Raw genomic sequence first — 15709 nt, forward strand, 5'->3', positions numbered from 1 at the left:
CTATTAGACGGTACTTAAGTTAACCTTGAAAGGAAACCAAAAAAAATCTTAGCTCTTGAGAAGTCATCCACCCTGTGATTCACGCATCTTTTAATACACTTAATTAATATTACAGCACAGTATTACAATACAATCTTTTAATATATATTACAGTAGTAATATATATATATATATAATAATATATATTATATATATGTGTATATATATTACAGTAGTAATATTACCATCTCTTTCTTACAATCTCTTTCTTACAATCTTTTAATACAGTAATATTACAGTAATTTGAGACAGTTGTTTTTTTTCTCCATCCAACCTCCCCCACCACACCCACCTCTTGCAAACAGTTTTCTTACTTCTGCAAAAGTTGTCTACCTTGTGGTAGTAACATTTAATTTCAAACATATGCGTTTTGTGCAACCAAATGTCTGTCTTAACACACATGCGCACGACACGATGTTATTACCACAAGGAAGACAGCTTTTGCAAATATTTTACTTTACAGGATTTAAAACCCCTTCTCACCAAACCTCTGCCATAATACATATGTGTAATTAAAAGATGTTGGTACCGTAAGGCAGACAACTCTTACGAATAGTTTAGAACACTGTCTGCTATTCACCTCACCAAGGATGATATTTGTCTTCGGTTTCTTTATTGAGGTGGTCTAACCTATGTAGAAACGAAGGACGAAAATTCTTTGACAGTACTTGTTATGGTACACACAGCCACTATCACTGACAAGTCCTCCCACCAGAGAAAAGATCAACCTTGAAAAAAACGGCATGACGTTTGGTCACACGAAACGTATGCGTTTAAAATGGATGTTATTAACATAAGGTAAAATACTTTTATAAAGACTGCACTTCGTTTAAGAGTATAACATGGATTCACGTCTCGTTGAGCTTCTTTTTTACACCACGGTGACTGAAAAAGAAAGGCACGTGGTTATTATCTATTAACAAATAGGCAGTTCTAGTAGTTTACAGTTCACAGACAATTTATGGACCATTATGAAGAATGACAGAGGCTTCCGTTCAACTATGTCACAACAGGTAAATCACCGCAATCTAAGTCCACATTTTATCTTAAAATTATCTTTCCGTAACTAAACAAACAAAAAAAACGAAATGATAGCAATTTAAGACATAGTTCTGGTTGAATATTTTTTTTTTCTTCTATGTGACACAAAAGAAGCTAATTGCTAGACCACCGCTTGAGATTCAACACACCTCCATCTTTATCGCGCCAATTAACAGTAGGAAATATTTTGGCCTCATTTGAAGTGTCTTGGAGAAATTGCTTAGGAAGAAGAAAAAAACGAGGGATACAGGGATTCAATCCAAATACTTCGAAAACTATTTCCATGAAGGAGTCTGCTTTAAAAAAAGTTTTCTTTTAACTGTAATTACACTTACCACTCGTCTACCATTGCATTATTTCTGAACTTGTTACCTTCCCGGTATCTGAAAGAGGAAAATTGTATATAACTAATGAAATAATACTGTACGAAACTCTCCTTAGCCATTGTTGTTCTTAATTAGTTTGTGGCTATCTCTTCAAATCAGAATGTTTGGTGTCTATTTACCCTTTCTCATTTAAATTCTGTAGTTTCGTTCAGATTAATTGAAATTTTGTGCCGCGAAAACACGATTCAAAAACACGATGGCGATGCTCCTTGATTTATATTAAAGCACATGCAATCCATTAATGGAATTAGTTGGAAAAAAAAAGACTCCAGCTTCCTAATGATAACAAACCACTTGCATTGCACATCTCATAGAGGCCGTCTCAATCCCACTGAAATGCAAGACGTAAATATACATCGAATTTCCCACTCTTCCTTGAATTCTGTATTTGAATAAAAATATCCAAAAACAATCTTAATTTTTTTCTTCCTCCTTGTTTTTAAGTTTTAATGTATGAAATATTACCTAAAATGAGCTATCTTTCAATCTTTCCTTAGATTTTTTTAATCACCCATCTCCTGTACAAAGTCAAACATCCGATCAGCACGTAAAGACAGTCCAGAATCCGAAACAGTTTTATCCTCTTTTTTGGGGACCAAGTCTTTGCATCATAGATCAAGACCAAGAAAGAGATTTTTTGGGTGACACCAACTCCAAGGGGCCAGCTTTAAGTCTCCCATCTCTTGTAAAAAGTCAAACATCCGATCAGCACGTAAAGACAGTTTAGTGTCCGAAACAGTTTTATCCTTTTTTTTTGGGGACCAAGTCTTTGCATCACAGATCAAGACCAAGAAAGAGATTTTTTGGGTGACACCAACTCCTTAAAGGGCCAGGTTTAAGTCTTCCATCTCTTGTACAAAGTCAAACATCCAATTAGCGCATAAAGACAGTCCAGTGTCCGAAACAGTTTTATCTTCTTTTTTGGGGACCAAGTCTTTGCATCACAGATCAAGGCTAAGGAAGAGACTTTTTGGGTGACACCGACCCCCTAAGGGGCCAGCTTTAAGTCTCCCATCTCTTGTACAAAGTCAAACATCCAATCAGCGCATAAAGACAGTCCAGTGTCCGAAACGGTTTTATCCTCTTTTCTGGGGACGAAGTCTTTTCATCACAGACCAAGACTAAGGAAGAGACTTTTTGGGTGACACCAACCCTTTAAAGGGCCAGGTTTAAGTCTCCCATCTCTTGTACAAAGTCAAACATCCAATCAGCGCATAAAGACTGTCCAGTGTCCGAAACAGTTTTATCCTCTTTTCTGGGGACGAAGTCTTTTCATCACAGACCAAGACTAAGGAAGAGACTTTTTGGGTGACACCAACCCTTTAAAGGGCCAGGTTTAAGTCTCCCATCTCTTGTACAAAGTCAAATATCCGATCAGCACATAAAGACTGTCCAGTGTCCGAAACAGTCTTACCCCATTTTTTGAGGATCAAGTCTTTGCATCACAGATCAAGACTAGGGAAGAGGTTGTACGGTGACAATGCCCCATGGTGTGTCAGCCTTAAGTCTCCCATCTCTTGTAAAAAGACACTCCAGAGTCCAAAACAAATTTTTCTTTCCTCTTTAATGTAGGACTAAGTCTTTGTGTATATTTTAAGTGTTTTACTTAGACTGAACAACATCTGTATTCGTTTATTTTATATCCTAGGTCAATACTTATCTCATGAAATCAGCTGCACTTCCAAAAGCCGCGGGAGAATATCTTTCTACCTTGGAAAGAAACAAAGAAATCATCAATGACCCTTTCAAAAGACAGTGTTGAGTTGTGCAGTGTAAATGAGGTTTGCTCTTGTCCCAGTATTCATAATTAATTATGTCAATAGCGATATAGTAAAACTTTTGACAATAAAAACGAACGATAAAGCACGACGTTTCGACCAAACTTCGTTCATTTTCAAGTGAATAGTAAGTATATCTTGATGAATATCTATATATATGCGTGAAAGAAGTGTAAAATTCTTTGAAGTGCAAACGGGCAATAAGAACCTACAAAGAGGAGAATAATTAGAAGCTAATTAAAAACCTTTTCACGAGTTGAGTCCAAATTTACACTTCCAAAAACTTTTACACTCCTTTCACGCATATATATATATATATATATATATATATATACATATATATATATATTCATCGAGACATTCTTACTATTCACTTGAAAATGAACGAATTTTGGTCGAAACGTCGTGCTTTATCGTTCGTTTTTATTTTAGTGAAACTTTGAATACCATTGCTTTCAATATGATTTTAAGAAGGTGGTTATCTCGGTAAAGCACGTACCCGCCAGGGAATAATGTTAAAAAACAATGTCCCTCTTGTTGCCCCATTATATCCATTTAGAATAAACTGACTTCAAACAGAGTTTTCAGTGTTAAACTTCCGTAATTAATAATTAAATATTCTTCTCCTTTGTAACGATTTTTTAACTCATCGTTTAATTAAGAATTCACAAGCAATTTTTGACGAGGTAGACTTCAGGTAGAAGAAGTACCTCCTGGCAGATAAGAAGCGTACGTTAGTATGTCTGACCTCATGCGTGGCTTGCCACAATCATGATATTATACCTGGTCAAATGTTTACACTTTGCAAGATAGCAGGCAAAAAAATGGGACTATCGAGATTCTTGTGACCATTATTTTCTGATATTAAAACTCAGAGATAATTTTGCAGACTAAACCGTTGCTATGGTAGCACGATAGGTCAGATGGCTGGTCATTAGATGCAAAATATATCAGATAGGAATTCATTTGATACCAATGTTTCATAAAAACAGATAAAAAAAGTATTCATGGTGGTGTTGATTCGATAAACGAGCAGTGCTGTAAACAACTGAAAGCCATCTTAATCAGAGACAGGTCTTAGAAATCAGAAAACAAAACCAGATTCATTTCTTCGTTTGCAGTTTCTCTTCCTTATTGATACATGTAATTTTTTTAATTACAAATATTCGCTAAATCCAGGTTAGATCGTTCAACATAGACTAATAGGCTCAAATACCTAATTTTCTATAAAAAGCCAAATAACTAACCTTGTTAGAATCCGTCTAATTTTTCTTTCCTCCCTTGAATTTCTTCATTTCGATGGGTTCCCATTTCTTTCTTGCAGTTTTTCTTGGAAAAAAAAGGGTTTACATTGTTAACTATCGTTACAAAACATTTTTAGAGGCCTAAGCAGTCCTATGATGAGTTTTTGATGACAGACGATTGGTTTAAAAACCATTTTGGGGGACAACAGATTTATTTCATTTATAGTACCAGTGTTTCACTACCAAAAGACACACTGAGAGCAGGAGCTTTAGTTCATGAGCTGAGCAATAGCAATGTAAACTACGGCAAGTTACCTTGATAAGACGAACATCAAAGAGTTCAGAAATTGAATAAAATGGCCAGCTTTGATTTTCTTTTGTTGTTTCTCTATTTTTCAGCTTTAGTAGCTTGTCATTATTGTAAAGATTTACAAGATGAGATGAGTAAAATAATTATAAAACTTAAAAACCAACCTTGTCCGATGTTATCCCTTGATCTTCTTGATTTCGATACTTTTTCATCCTATGTTTGATGCTAAAAAAGTGAATACCATAAGAATACATGTAAACCTTTCGGAAGGTGAGCTCTTTGTTCATAAAAACTAAGCTAAACTAGTGTATATAAATACGTGGAACCCTCATATTTAATGCAGAATTAAGGGAGAAAACCAGTTTTCTGCTCGAAAAAAAAAATTATCATACAATCTACGAGTCTAAAGTAATGAGGTGCCGTTATGTTAAGCATCACAAGGACTGGTTTAAAAAGAGATTCTAGATAAACATCTGTCTTTGCATATGAGATCGATTCGTTCAGATGAAATGGCCAGGAGAATAAGAACCCACAATATGCCAATACATATCGGGCTACTCCAAAGTATTAAGACAGGTTCCTCTGATAGTACAAATAAGTATAGGCAATAACATGACTTCGAGAGCAATTTAGTGTTAACGAGTAAATTTTTCAAAGACAACAAAATTGGACGAACCTATAAGGCAAGTGCAATATGAAGTCTTTGGAAAATTTACAAATGCTTAGTACACCAAATTGCGAGAGAAATCATGATATTACTTGTTAATAATGTACACTAAAAAACATCACAGAAAGTCACTACAGACTAAATATTGATTAAAGGGATTGATAAATATTGATTAAAGGGAAATAACAAGCGCGTTTAAAACAAACTTAATGTTATAACACTAGAAGCATAAAAATTGTGTATAGTTTGACAAATAAATACAGAAATGAAATGGACAATAAGGAAACAAGTGATAAGTGCGAAAAGAATAACGAACGAATTTCTCGGCATCCCATGAAAGACACGAGCAAGGAACTGTCATGGCGACTGACATTGAGTATTTGTCTTATCCTGTGCTATGTGATCTTGCCCTCCCTTCTTACATTCGAATAAGTTAATGAATTTTACTCTAGAAACAACGAAAAACACGAGCACTGCAATTCCATCAAAATATATCTGTACGTAGGTTATTTACCTGAAGAAAAGTCTGGACAAAATAAAAAAGTCATGAATCCTCGACGACGATCAAATGTTAACCCCGCGATTCAGCAAATGAAACACTCGCTGACCTTGACAGAACTGACGATATCCAAGGTAATAAGGTAAAAAATGGGTCTCTTGAATCCATAAAAGCAGGAAAAGACGCTGAAATTTCTTGCAGCTCGTAAGCTTCTTCCACGTGCAAGACTGAGCGAAAATATGAATATTAATTTTACAATATTTGTAATTCAAATTAGTTTTCTGCTTTAAACGGCGGATTCATAATAATCGACTCTAAGCTCCTCGGTTAGTCTCGTTCCACCGAAAAGGAAAAAGGATTTCATGCTGAAGCCTGAATTTTATCCTAGTGAAGTCCAATAGGGAGGTGCAACCATTCTTAAATTGTAATTTTAGAAATGTTTACTCGAACCCAGACGATTTTTGTATGATCACAGTCCAAATACTTCAATGAAAAGGTTCTAGAAAATTTGCTCCCTTCTCCTTTTCTCTTTGTCACCATACCTATAAACAGTGAGCTTTTTTCTTTCTCATAAGGAGAAAGAAGACGATTTGGTAAAAAAATCCAAAAGAAAATTTAGGACACGTACTGGAATTTAGCGCGGCGCCGAACTCTGTTCGAGCTCTTAGCGTTCGCAAGTTAAATCCACTACACTACCCGACCTCATGCCGTTTTTTACATATTTTTTTAAAGAACATTTTATAGCTAAGGCTCACCATCAGAAGCTAGATGTGACCTCTTTAAAATTAAACAGGTTCCTTGGTAGATGACATGAAAAGTGAACAAACGGAAAACACAGAGAAACGCAGGGAAGGTGAATTAAGCTGACTTAAAGACTGATTCAACTTTTATTTTCTGACTTTATCTCAACATTATTATCGACCTGTTTCTCAACCTTGAAGTGGAAAGAACAAGACGCCCCTTATAACATAACCGTGAGAAAATGAGAGGGAGATGGTGACAGGGTGACTGTCACATTTCATTCTTAAATGGAAGCCAAAGAGAAAAAAGAAGCAGAAGAATTTCTCTTCTGTTATTTAGCTGTTCCAAACTTCTCTTACATCTACGCAAGTATAAGAATTAAAATAAGCGAATTAATCTTGAACATTGCCTTTTGCTTTTGCCGTGGAAATTATAGTTGTACAGAAGATGGGACTCATTTGCGTACGCATTGCGTGCCTACATTTATTTCATTTATTTCTTTATGTTTATAATTTAAGTAAAAACTTTACGCATCAGCTTGCCCTTAAGTTATATGATCGTGGGATGAATCAAATATTTTAATGAGAGGAAAATTTTTACGCCCATCAATTTTGGGAATAAAAGGGTTTTGTGGAACTCATGGTGGAAGCATAGCTATTATCACGTTTCTTTTATTTAATTGGGGGTGAAGTGATAAAGACGACTGAAAGGCGAAATGACGACTGAAGGACGAAATGACGACTGAAGGGCGATGAAGGGTGAGATTTCCGATACAAACCGACGAGTGACGTATCGTTTTCCGCACTCGTGAAAAATGGGCACCATCCGATTGGCTCTCGGCTTTTTCGATCAGCTTGGGGATGAAAATTTATTTTGCGCCTTTACGGTGTGTAAATCTCAGTGGGTATATAGGTGTAATTGTAAACAATAGGCAAAAATGAGCAGAAACACATTATCTTGTACTGTGTTACTTGAGGTTTTTTATTTTTTTTATTTTTACAGCTTGAGGACAGAAAGAATTTCTTCTAGGAACGCTTCCAGAGGAAAAAATAAACAGCAATAGATAAGCTGCTTCTCTTGGCCTGGCCTCTTGATTAATTGAAATCCAGGTCACTCGTCTGATTTTCTTCGCCTCTTCTTTTGGAATGAGTTTAATTTACAACTTTGACTTTGCTGTTAAAAGAGTATTGCTGTTAAAAGAGTATTTTTAAATTATAGTTTATATATTCTTGGCCTTATTCAGAACCCTGGTCTATTGTTACTTAAACGCTATGTGCCTCTAAGGCTGGATTACAGAAATGTTTTTCGGCAAAGGGGCCCGCTGACTCTCTAGTTCTTTCATTCCCATTGTTGTTGTCACAGTGCTTAACTGGAACCTTAAAGGAACATTCTTGTGTGATAGATTATGTGGGAGGGCACGGGTCACGGAAAACCATAACGCATCCTTACCCTTGGTAGAAATAGCTGTCGTAATTCAGTCGTATTCTTATAAATAAGCTATCAAACATGTCAAATGACCCGTATGTCCGGATCTCCGCGCGCAATTCCGCAGTGAAAGCTGACGTGTGCAGTGCAGGACGGGATGACGTGAGCCGGTTCGAAAGAAAACCATTCACATTGCACTCAAACGGCTCTTTTGACTATTCCGAGAACGTGAATTGAAATCGCGGACTCCAACCAAAAATAAATGGGAAATTATGACGAAGGAGAAAAAGGAAAAGTTTTTTTCTGATAATCATTTTAGTACTTCTCCAATATACGCCCTTCTTTAATATGCTAGTATTTGCTCTATTAGGTTGAAACGAAATTTTCTAAATTTTTAGCACCTAGTATTCATTTGATTAATTGCTTATTGATCACTGCGGTCGGGCCGAACAGGAAAAAATATGGCTTCCTTCCGTGACGTAGGTACCTCCTTGCGCTCAGTCCAGTAGACCTCGCACCAAAGATTTCCCGTCCGGCCCTTCGTCTCAGTCAATAAGTAAATATTATTTAAGTCGAGCGGTAACTATAGATTTTGGTGCAAGTATTTTCTGTACTTTCCTTGGTAACTAAAGTTACGTGGTGGTAACAAATGTGGAAAATAAATTTGAGGAGTACTCCACGGGTGGAAGTTCCTGTGAATTTTTTCCTTCTGCAGAGGTTAACCACAAAGTAAGGCCCAGGGCATTTGAAACATGGATTAAAAGACCATGTGGTCTTGAACAGGGGCCCAGAATACATGTTAACTAATTTATGCAAATTCAACCTGCTTTGGTTATTATAAGTAGCTAGTCATTGTACTCCTGAGGACCAGTCTGAATACAGCACTTGTTCGGACACGAGGAAGTCTACAGTTTCACGGCCAGTTGGAAAAAAAGAAACATTCTAAGAGGTATCTAAACTGCTTTGTTCTTATCTACTCTCGTTGAAATTTTTCCAATCAGTCTCTTGGTATATAGGAGATCCTTTTGGTTGAGGTAGGCCGTATAGAGTTTATTTTGTTTATCAGCCACATGTCTTCAAAACAATCAACGCTTGATAGTACGTCGTCACAATGAATTTTCTTTGACTACTCTCGATTCAGTTGCAGACAGGAAAACCGCAAGACATTCGTCAAATTGTATTTTTTTGTTCGTCTTCGGAATCTTAAATTGATATTACCTAGAGCTCTAGGTTGTATGATCGCCCAGATTCGATTCTTAAATTGTAAACGTCGTCCATATGCATGCATAAAGCGGCTAGAAAATAAAAACTTGCAACTGCTATCGCAAAAGAAAAAAAGTGGTCTGACGTTTTCAAAAATGTGACAAAATTTCGATCAGTTACCCAGACAAAATGTTATAGTTTTCTAAATAAAATAGTAGACGTCGGTTTTAGAAAGCGAAAACTCCTAAAAATATACTTCATCCATCAAATTTGCATATTGTCTCCCCACAGTCTAAAGGAAAAAACTTTGTCCCTGTAAGAGCCTCAATTTTGACCTTGCCCTTGCAGAGCACTTAGGAAAAAAAACATTAAACTAAAATACGTCAATACTGTCGGACAGGGAACGTTATGATAAAGATCTTTATAAACGGGTAAGCCTTGAACGGAAAATGTAATATGCATGTAGTGTCTGATATGGATAAATAATGACTTAAGTGTACGTCCACAAAATTAAACAAAATACTCTGCTCTTCACGGCAGAAATATGTTAAGCAATTTTTAATATGCTTTTCTCACGGCTCTACCATTACGTGATGACGGCCGACTTTAATGGGACCCGTTAGCAAAATGTCGATCGTCTTAAAAATAATTACCTGAAGGGACAATTTTTCACCTGGTCTTTTTATAAAACCTGGTCTTTTTATAAAGACACGTGCCAATCACACACAAAGTCGTCGGTAAAACCAATACGCATAATGAAAACTAAAAAGAAGATAAAAGTAAATAAACAGCGTGTTTGAATTAATTTTCTACAAGTTTTTGGCTGATATTCCAATGAAAGGATTTAGTTTCTACGGAGTCCGTCTTTCGTTTGTAATCCATTATTGGCGACCTCGTCGGGGTCAACGATTCTAAAATAAATTGATGTATTTATTCTTTTGCTCGTTCCTCGTAATTTTTCATTTTAAAAATCTATATTGGAAAACTTCAAGTGTGAATCAACCAAACTGGCGTTCAAATATTAGAAAGACGATTTGTAAATGTTGAAATAATTTCCGAAACACGTATTAAGACCATTTCATTTAGCTGTCTTTTACTCGTTCGTAGAGTATTCTAATAAAGGAAAATTTAGAGTGATTCTTTCATCATTGCATTGTAATTTATGTATCCGAATTAATCTGAATTTCGTTTTCATCTGCTTATTTGCAGCCCTCGAGCACTTTAAAACTGCTCCACTGACAAGTCACTCGATAGTTCCCTATGAAAGACTACGTCATTTGCTAAAAATTCACCCTCTCGAAGTTTCTTTTACTTTGAGTTACATTTTTCCCGATTCCATACCAGTCTCTCAATTTTTTTTAAAGTGAGTATTTTTTTGATGCAAATGCTTCAGGAATACTTTCGCAATAAACAACACCACTCTTGGTTATTTTGACGTAGACATGCATGATGGCTATTGCGGGCATTGCGTGCTGATCTTTCTATATTATATGTCGTATTGAAGGTTAAAACCATCATGTGCTAATCACTTGACAGTTTGCAAATTTTTCGACGCGACACAGTCAAGCGATTCATTTTCAATTCGACTAGCTTATTGATATTTTCAGTTTCAGTGTAAAACAGTGATATGGATTCTTTCGGAAAAGAAGCTTTGGAAGCTCATAATAAATTTCGCGCAGCTCACCAAGTGCCACCGCTGACATGGTCTACCACCTTGGCGCGAGATGCTGAGGTTTGGGCAAAGAAAATCGCAAAAAAAGGTCGCCTTGAACACGACGACACAAAAGACGGAGAAAATGTATTTATGGTGTTTGGACGCGAAATTGACGGCACAGATGCTGTAAACAGTTGGTACAGCGAAGTCAAGGATTATGACTTTAGTAAACCTGGGTTTCAGTCAAACACCGGTCACTTTACGCAGGTTGTGTGGAAGGGCAGTAAAGAGCTGGGCATTGGTAGAGCTAAGAGTGTCGATGGTAAAGAGTTTGTCGTCGGTCGTTACAGGCCAACAGGAAACATGATGAGGGCCTTCGCGGAGAATGTTTTCCCGTCCAAAGTACGTGACACTTATGAGTGCTTCGAGCGTTTGATTCAGAAATTTTTTGCTTTGCTGCTTTGTTTCAAGTTTTTTGATATTGCATTAAGTAGTCTTTAATCAGGCGTTCCCTCTTTTAGCGCACTGACATGGTGGCGCATCTCTTTGTTAAGGGTCTCGTGAGAGAGTGCTGTATATTGTTGCTTTTCGCCGAACGCCAATTGTACGTTGTGCCGAATAATATGTGTTGTTGTTGCAGGATGGGCCTGTCACAATTCCTGAGAGGGAATCAGCATCTAAAAAGGGTTCTGTGCCTGTGTACCAGCGGCAGAAACATGAGGAAAGACCACCGAGAGGAGTGGAGACGCGGACAGAGGAAAAAGTAATGCAATAAATTTTGATCTAAATTTAACATAGAATTTAATACCATATACATACATGAGTTTTGTTATTCGCTATATAAATTCTTGATTTTGAAATTTTCAGATTTCAAGGTAGTTATCTTTCCTTACCATTACAAGTTGAATTTCATTCACGCCAGTACTCTAAAATCAAAGACATTTGGATAAAAGTACTCTTAGAATCTACACGAATTATCAAATTACAATAGAATGATTTGAAAAAAGACATCCTTGTCAAAAAATACACAAATAAATAAGCCACACATGGCTCAAGAAAGCTTTTCCAGTAGTTGACTGTTTTTGGACGCATTTTTTATCACAGACCATTACGCTCCCAGATGGTACAAAGAAGACTGTTGTGTCCACCGTAACTGTGACCTTAAAAGGAAATGGTAAGAGTGAATCACTAAAACTATGGATTTAGCTCTTGGGTTTCTGCGACATGTTTTTCTTGCCTCAAGGATCACAGAAGATCTATGTGGAGATCTATGTCAATGTCATCTTTTTCAAATGACATTGCATATAGTGGCTATTTTGTGGCTAATTTTTTTTTTCTTGTTAAGATCGAGGTGGCTATTCTGAGGAAACCGTGACAACAGTATCGGGTGAGGAGTTCAGAAACTAATTAATTCTTCAAGATCATTAGATGAAGTAGCTGAAATGCAGAACTAGGGGGCTAATTAAACATTAAAAGATAGTGCATAAGATTTTCATATTGGACAATTGTCTTTCCCAAAGTAATCATTAACAAGAAAGAAGAGCGAACTTGGCTTCTGCTTGCATGTTTATTTTACCTATCGCTAATCCTAGAAACGCTGCTTTCTTATTAAGTCACGAACGCCTGAAGCAAGCTACAAGTACTCACCACACGCTGCGTCTACTATTAATACCTTTTTTACAAAATAGGTGGAATCGACTTGCACTATCTTGAACGAAACCTATCATGGACAAATCCACGATACAATATTCATGAAACTTACACCATTCAATGACTTTCATCAAAAGTCTTTTCTTAGTCATACTACATCGTAATATTACAAACTTGACTGGAGCAGAGGAAAGTGAAGTGTTTGTGAAAAAAAGATTAATTGCCCGTGGGAAAAAGATATAAATGGCTGAGCAAAAGATTTCAGACCACAAGAATGCTTGACATGTAAAAAAACTTGGCTCTTCCACTTTAACGGATCACTTACTTATTCGCAGCTGTTGCCACCTGAAGCTTGTGATTTAGAGCTGCACGCACACACATGAGAAACACATAAAAAGAAAGTCCAGATACAAATCCGGTTTCCCAATCATTCATACATAAACAATTATAAAATATTTTTCTTTCTTCTCGTAACAAATCGCAGAGACCAGAAAACAAGACAAGTTTGCTCGAGACATGAGAACAGCACTTCCTCAAGGTTGTAACTCTATTTTGAGTTTCTTTATCAAAAGCAAATGGCGAAAATGAATCATGCGTCTTTAAGATCACAGATCGTTTTACGCAACCATTGACTCAGTTATTTATTAATTCATTCATTTACTGACTCAGTCTCTTACTAATTCACACGTTCACTCATTCACTCACTCACCCATTCACCCATCCGCTCACTCACTCACCCACCCCTCCCACTCACTCGCTTACTCACTCACTTCCAAACTCACTCACTCACTCATTCAATCACTTATTCACTCACTCCCTCACTCACTCATTCATTCACTCACCCACCCCACCCACCAACCTACTCTCTTACTCACTCACCCACCTCACCCATTCACTAGTTCACTCACTCCCTTGCTCACTCATTCATTCACTCACTCACTCACCCACCCCACCCACTCACTCACTCACTCACTCACTCACTCACCTACCCCATTCACTCGCACACCTACTTCCTTATTCACTCTCTCATCCAATCACTCGCTCACTCGCTTACTGACTCACTCATCCAATCACCCACTAATTGTTCTATTACCCTAAGTTGAGCTTGGAGTGCGGTTGCAAATGAATACATATCTTTGCGTTTTCATGTAGATTCTCCGCCTACTCAAGATCCAAAGCCTTCTAAGAGTTGTTCAACTGCAGGTAAAGACATTTAATTGTGTTATTTCTGACGCAAATCTGTACAGTGTAAATTATTCCGATATCATTTTCCTTTATGCTGAGTGTAACTAGTTTTTTTACCCAATTTACTCAAGGAAACATATCTCAATAAAAAATTATTCACTTCTGATGAAAAGGAGTAGTGTATCCGGCTTAAACCGTGGACTCACCAAAGGTGTTTATTTTTGAGAAAAATTGTACAGATGAATCACTCCTTGGGTAAACCATAATCCTCTGTGGTGCGGAATGAGAGTCTTACTTAGAGGGTCTCAGTGAGGTAAACCATTGGCCGTAAAAAAGCAAAAAATTTGGCCGTTAGGCGAAAAAATTGAAAAGGTTTTTCGTTTAAATGTAACAGAAAAGAGGGAAAATAGCCAAAATTTAAACCGTTAGCCATAAAGACACTCTACTTAATTTTGTTCATTCCAATCTTTGCCATGAAAACTCGGTTTGTATGTTTATAAATTGAGAGCACGTCTTAGTCTTATCTTCTTTCTTTAAGGAGGACCGAAAGCCCCCAGCTCTGTGTCACAAACGGGTTTTGCAAAACAGGCCCTTGATGCTCACAACAAATACCGCACCAAGCATAAAGTGTCACCACTGACATGGTCGGACGAGATTGCAAAGGAAGCACAGGCCTGGGCCGAGAAATTGGCACGTGCACGTAAACTGCAGCACGCTACGCAAAAGGAACGTAAAGGATATGGTGAGAACATCGCCATGTTCTCTGGCAGGTTTGAAACAGCTGCTGATGAAGCGACAAATATGTGGTACAGTGAAGTCAAAGACTACAGATTCGATAAACCTGGTTTCCAAGGCAACACTGGGCATTTCACGCAAGTGGTGTGGAAGAAGAGTAATGAGTTGGGAATGGGTAGGGCCCAGACCGCTGACGGGAAGCTTACGTACGTGGTGGCAAGGTACAATCCTGCAGGAAATTTGCTCAATCATTTCCAAGAAAATGTTTTTAAGGGATGAGAAGAGGAAAATTTAATTTTAAAGTGCATAGCATTTGTAGATCATCATTGCCGATCATCGGGGTAAAAGTAATAAAAAAAAAACAACAAAACGATCAAGCAAAGAGGAGCAAGAGTAGCTATAAAGGATAAATAGAAAGATAAATTTTAGACAAAACCACCAACTTGGTGTTTATTCTCTGTATGTTGATAATAGATATTGGGATAATTAAAATGATATTATGAAGCTATCATTTTAACAAGAAATGGGTTTTTACTTAATCATTGTAATGTGGGAATTAAGAACATAATAGTGGCCACAATTTAAATTAATCTGAAAAGGTATAGTCTTTCCATAATAATAAAATGAAAAATCCTCGAATAATGGAGGTATAACTCTTAAAAAATAGATTTTCTACCCTTAAGCTCAATCAGTTTATCATGGCTCATTCATATAAACGATAATATGAAGTTATATATGTTATATGTTTTAATCAGTAATAATGCCAAAAGGGGTGAAAATGCGAGGAAATGAATTAAGGGCAAATACACTTTCTTGGGAAGAACATGAGCTTTACCGGATTTCATTAAGGACCAAAAATTCATTTAAAATCTTTGTGGCTGTGTTATGGCATTAGCCATAAGTTATACCTATAGGATAACTTTTGAAATAATGACAGATTTAATCAATAAAATACTCAGGGAGTTAGTTTACTTTTGTACTGGAGTGAAGGAGAAAATAAACTGCAGACTGAAATTTGTACGAGTTTGAACATCATCATTTGTGTGAATTTTTCGAAACAGAGTGCTATTTTTTTAAATACAGCCGACGAGAATTTTTGAGAACAACCATCTTCACCCTCCTATTAAGCTTTACAAGTTGAAATGAGACCCT

General features: G+C 36.8%; 1 protein-coding gene and 1 long non-coding RNA gene across 11 annotated transcripts; one reads left to right on the forward strand and one right to left on the reverse strand.

Annotated features, from left to right (window-relative positions):
- Positions 1 to 75: 75 nt before the first annotated feature.
- LOC113683982 (uncharacterized) lies at positions 76 to 7878 on the reverse strand. 2 transcript variants are annotated; one of them, XR_016183817.1, is made up of 4 exons: positions 5980 to 7878; positions 4492 to 5023; positions 1416 to 3172; positions 76 to 924 (listed from the first exon to the last, which is right to left on the reverse strand). It is a non-coding gene; the product is annotated as an uncharacterized LOC113683982 (long non-coding RNA). The 2 variants fall into 2 exon arrangements; XR_016183816.1 differs by having other exon boundaries at positions 1416 to 3176.
- A 1074-nt stretch (positions 7879 to 8952) lies between these two features.
- Positions 8953 to 15575, forward strand: LOC113683989 (uncharacterized). Of its 9 annotated transcripts, none has more exons than XM_027201272.2 (8): positions 8953 to 9079; positions 10941 to 11389; positions 11628 to 11750; positions 12092 to 12161; positions 12333 to 12374; positions 13122 to 13175; positions 13790 to 13840; positions 14361 to 15575. In XM_027201272.2, exons 2-8 carry the CDS (start codon positions 10961 to 10963, stop codon positions 14834 to 14836), a joined length of 1245 nt encoding a protein of 414 aa, XP_027057073.2. In that variant the 5' UTR covers positions 8953 to 9079; positions 10941 to 10960; the 3' UTR covers positions 14837 to 15575. The 9 variants fall into 9 exon arrangements, with proteins under 9 accessions (XP_027057073.2, XP_027057074.2, XP_027057076.2 ...); XM_027201273.2 differs by having other exon boundaries at positions 14364 to 15575; XM_089196909.1 differs by lacking the exon at positions 8953 to 9079 and adding an exon at positions 10694 to 10837.
- The last annotated feature ends 134 nt before the right edge of the window (positions 15576 to 15709 follow it).

The sequence above is a fragment of the Pocillopora damicornis genome, chromosome 2 (assembly GCF_964200805.1).
Source record: "Pocillopora damicornis chromosome 2, jaPocDami1.2, whole genome shotgun sequence".
Lineage (NCBI taxonomy): Eukaryota > Metazoa > Cnidaria > Anthozoa > Scleractinia > Pocilloporidae > Pocillopora > Pocillopora damicornis.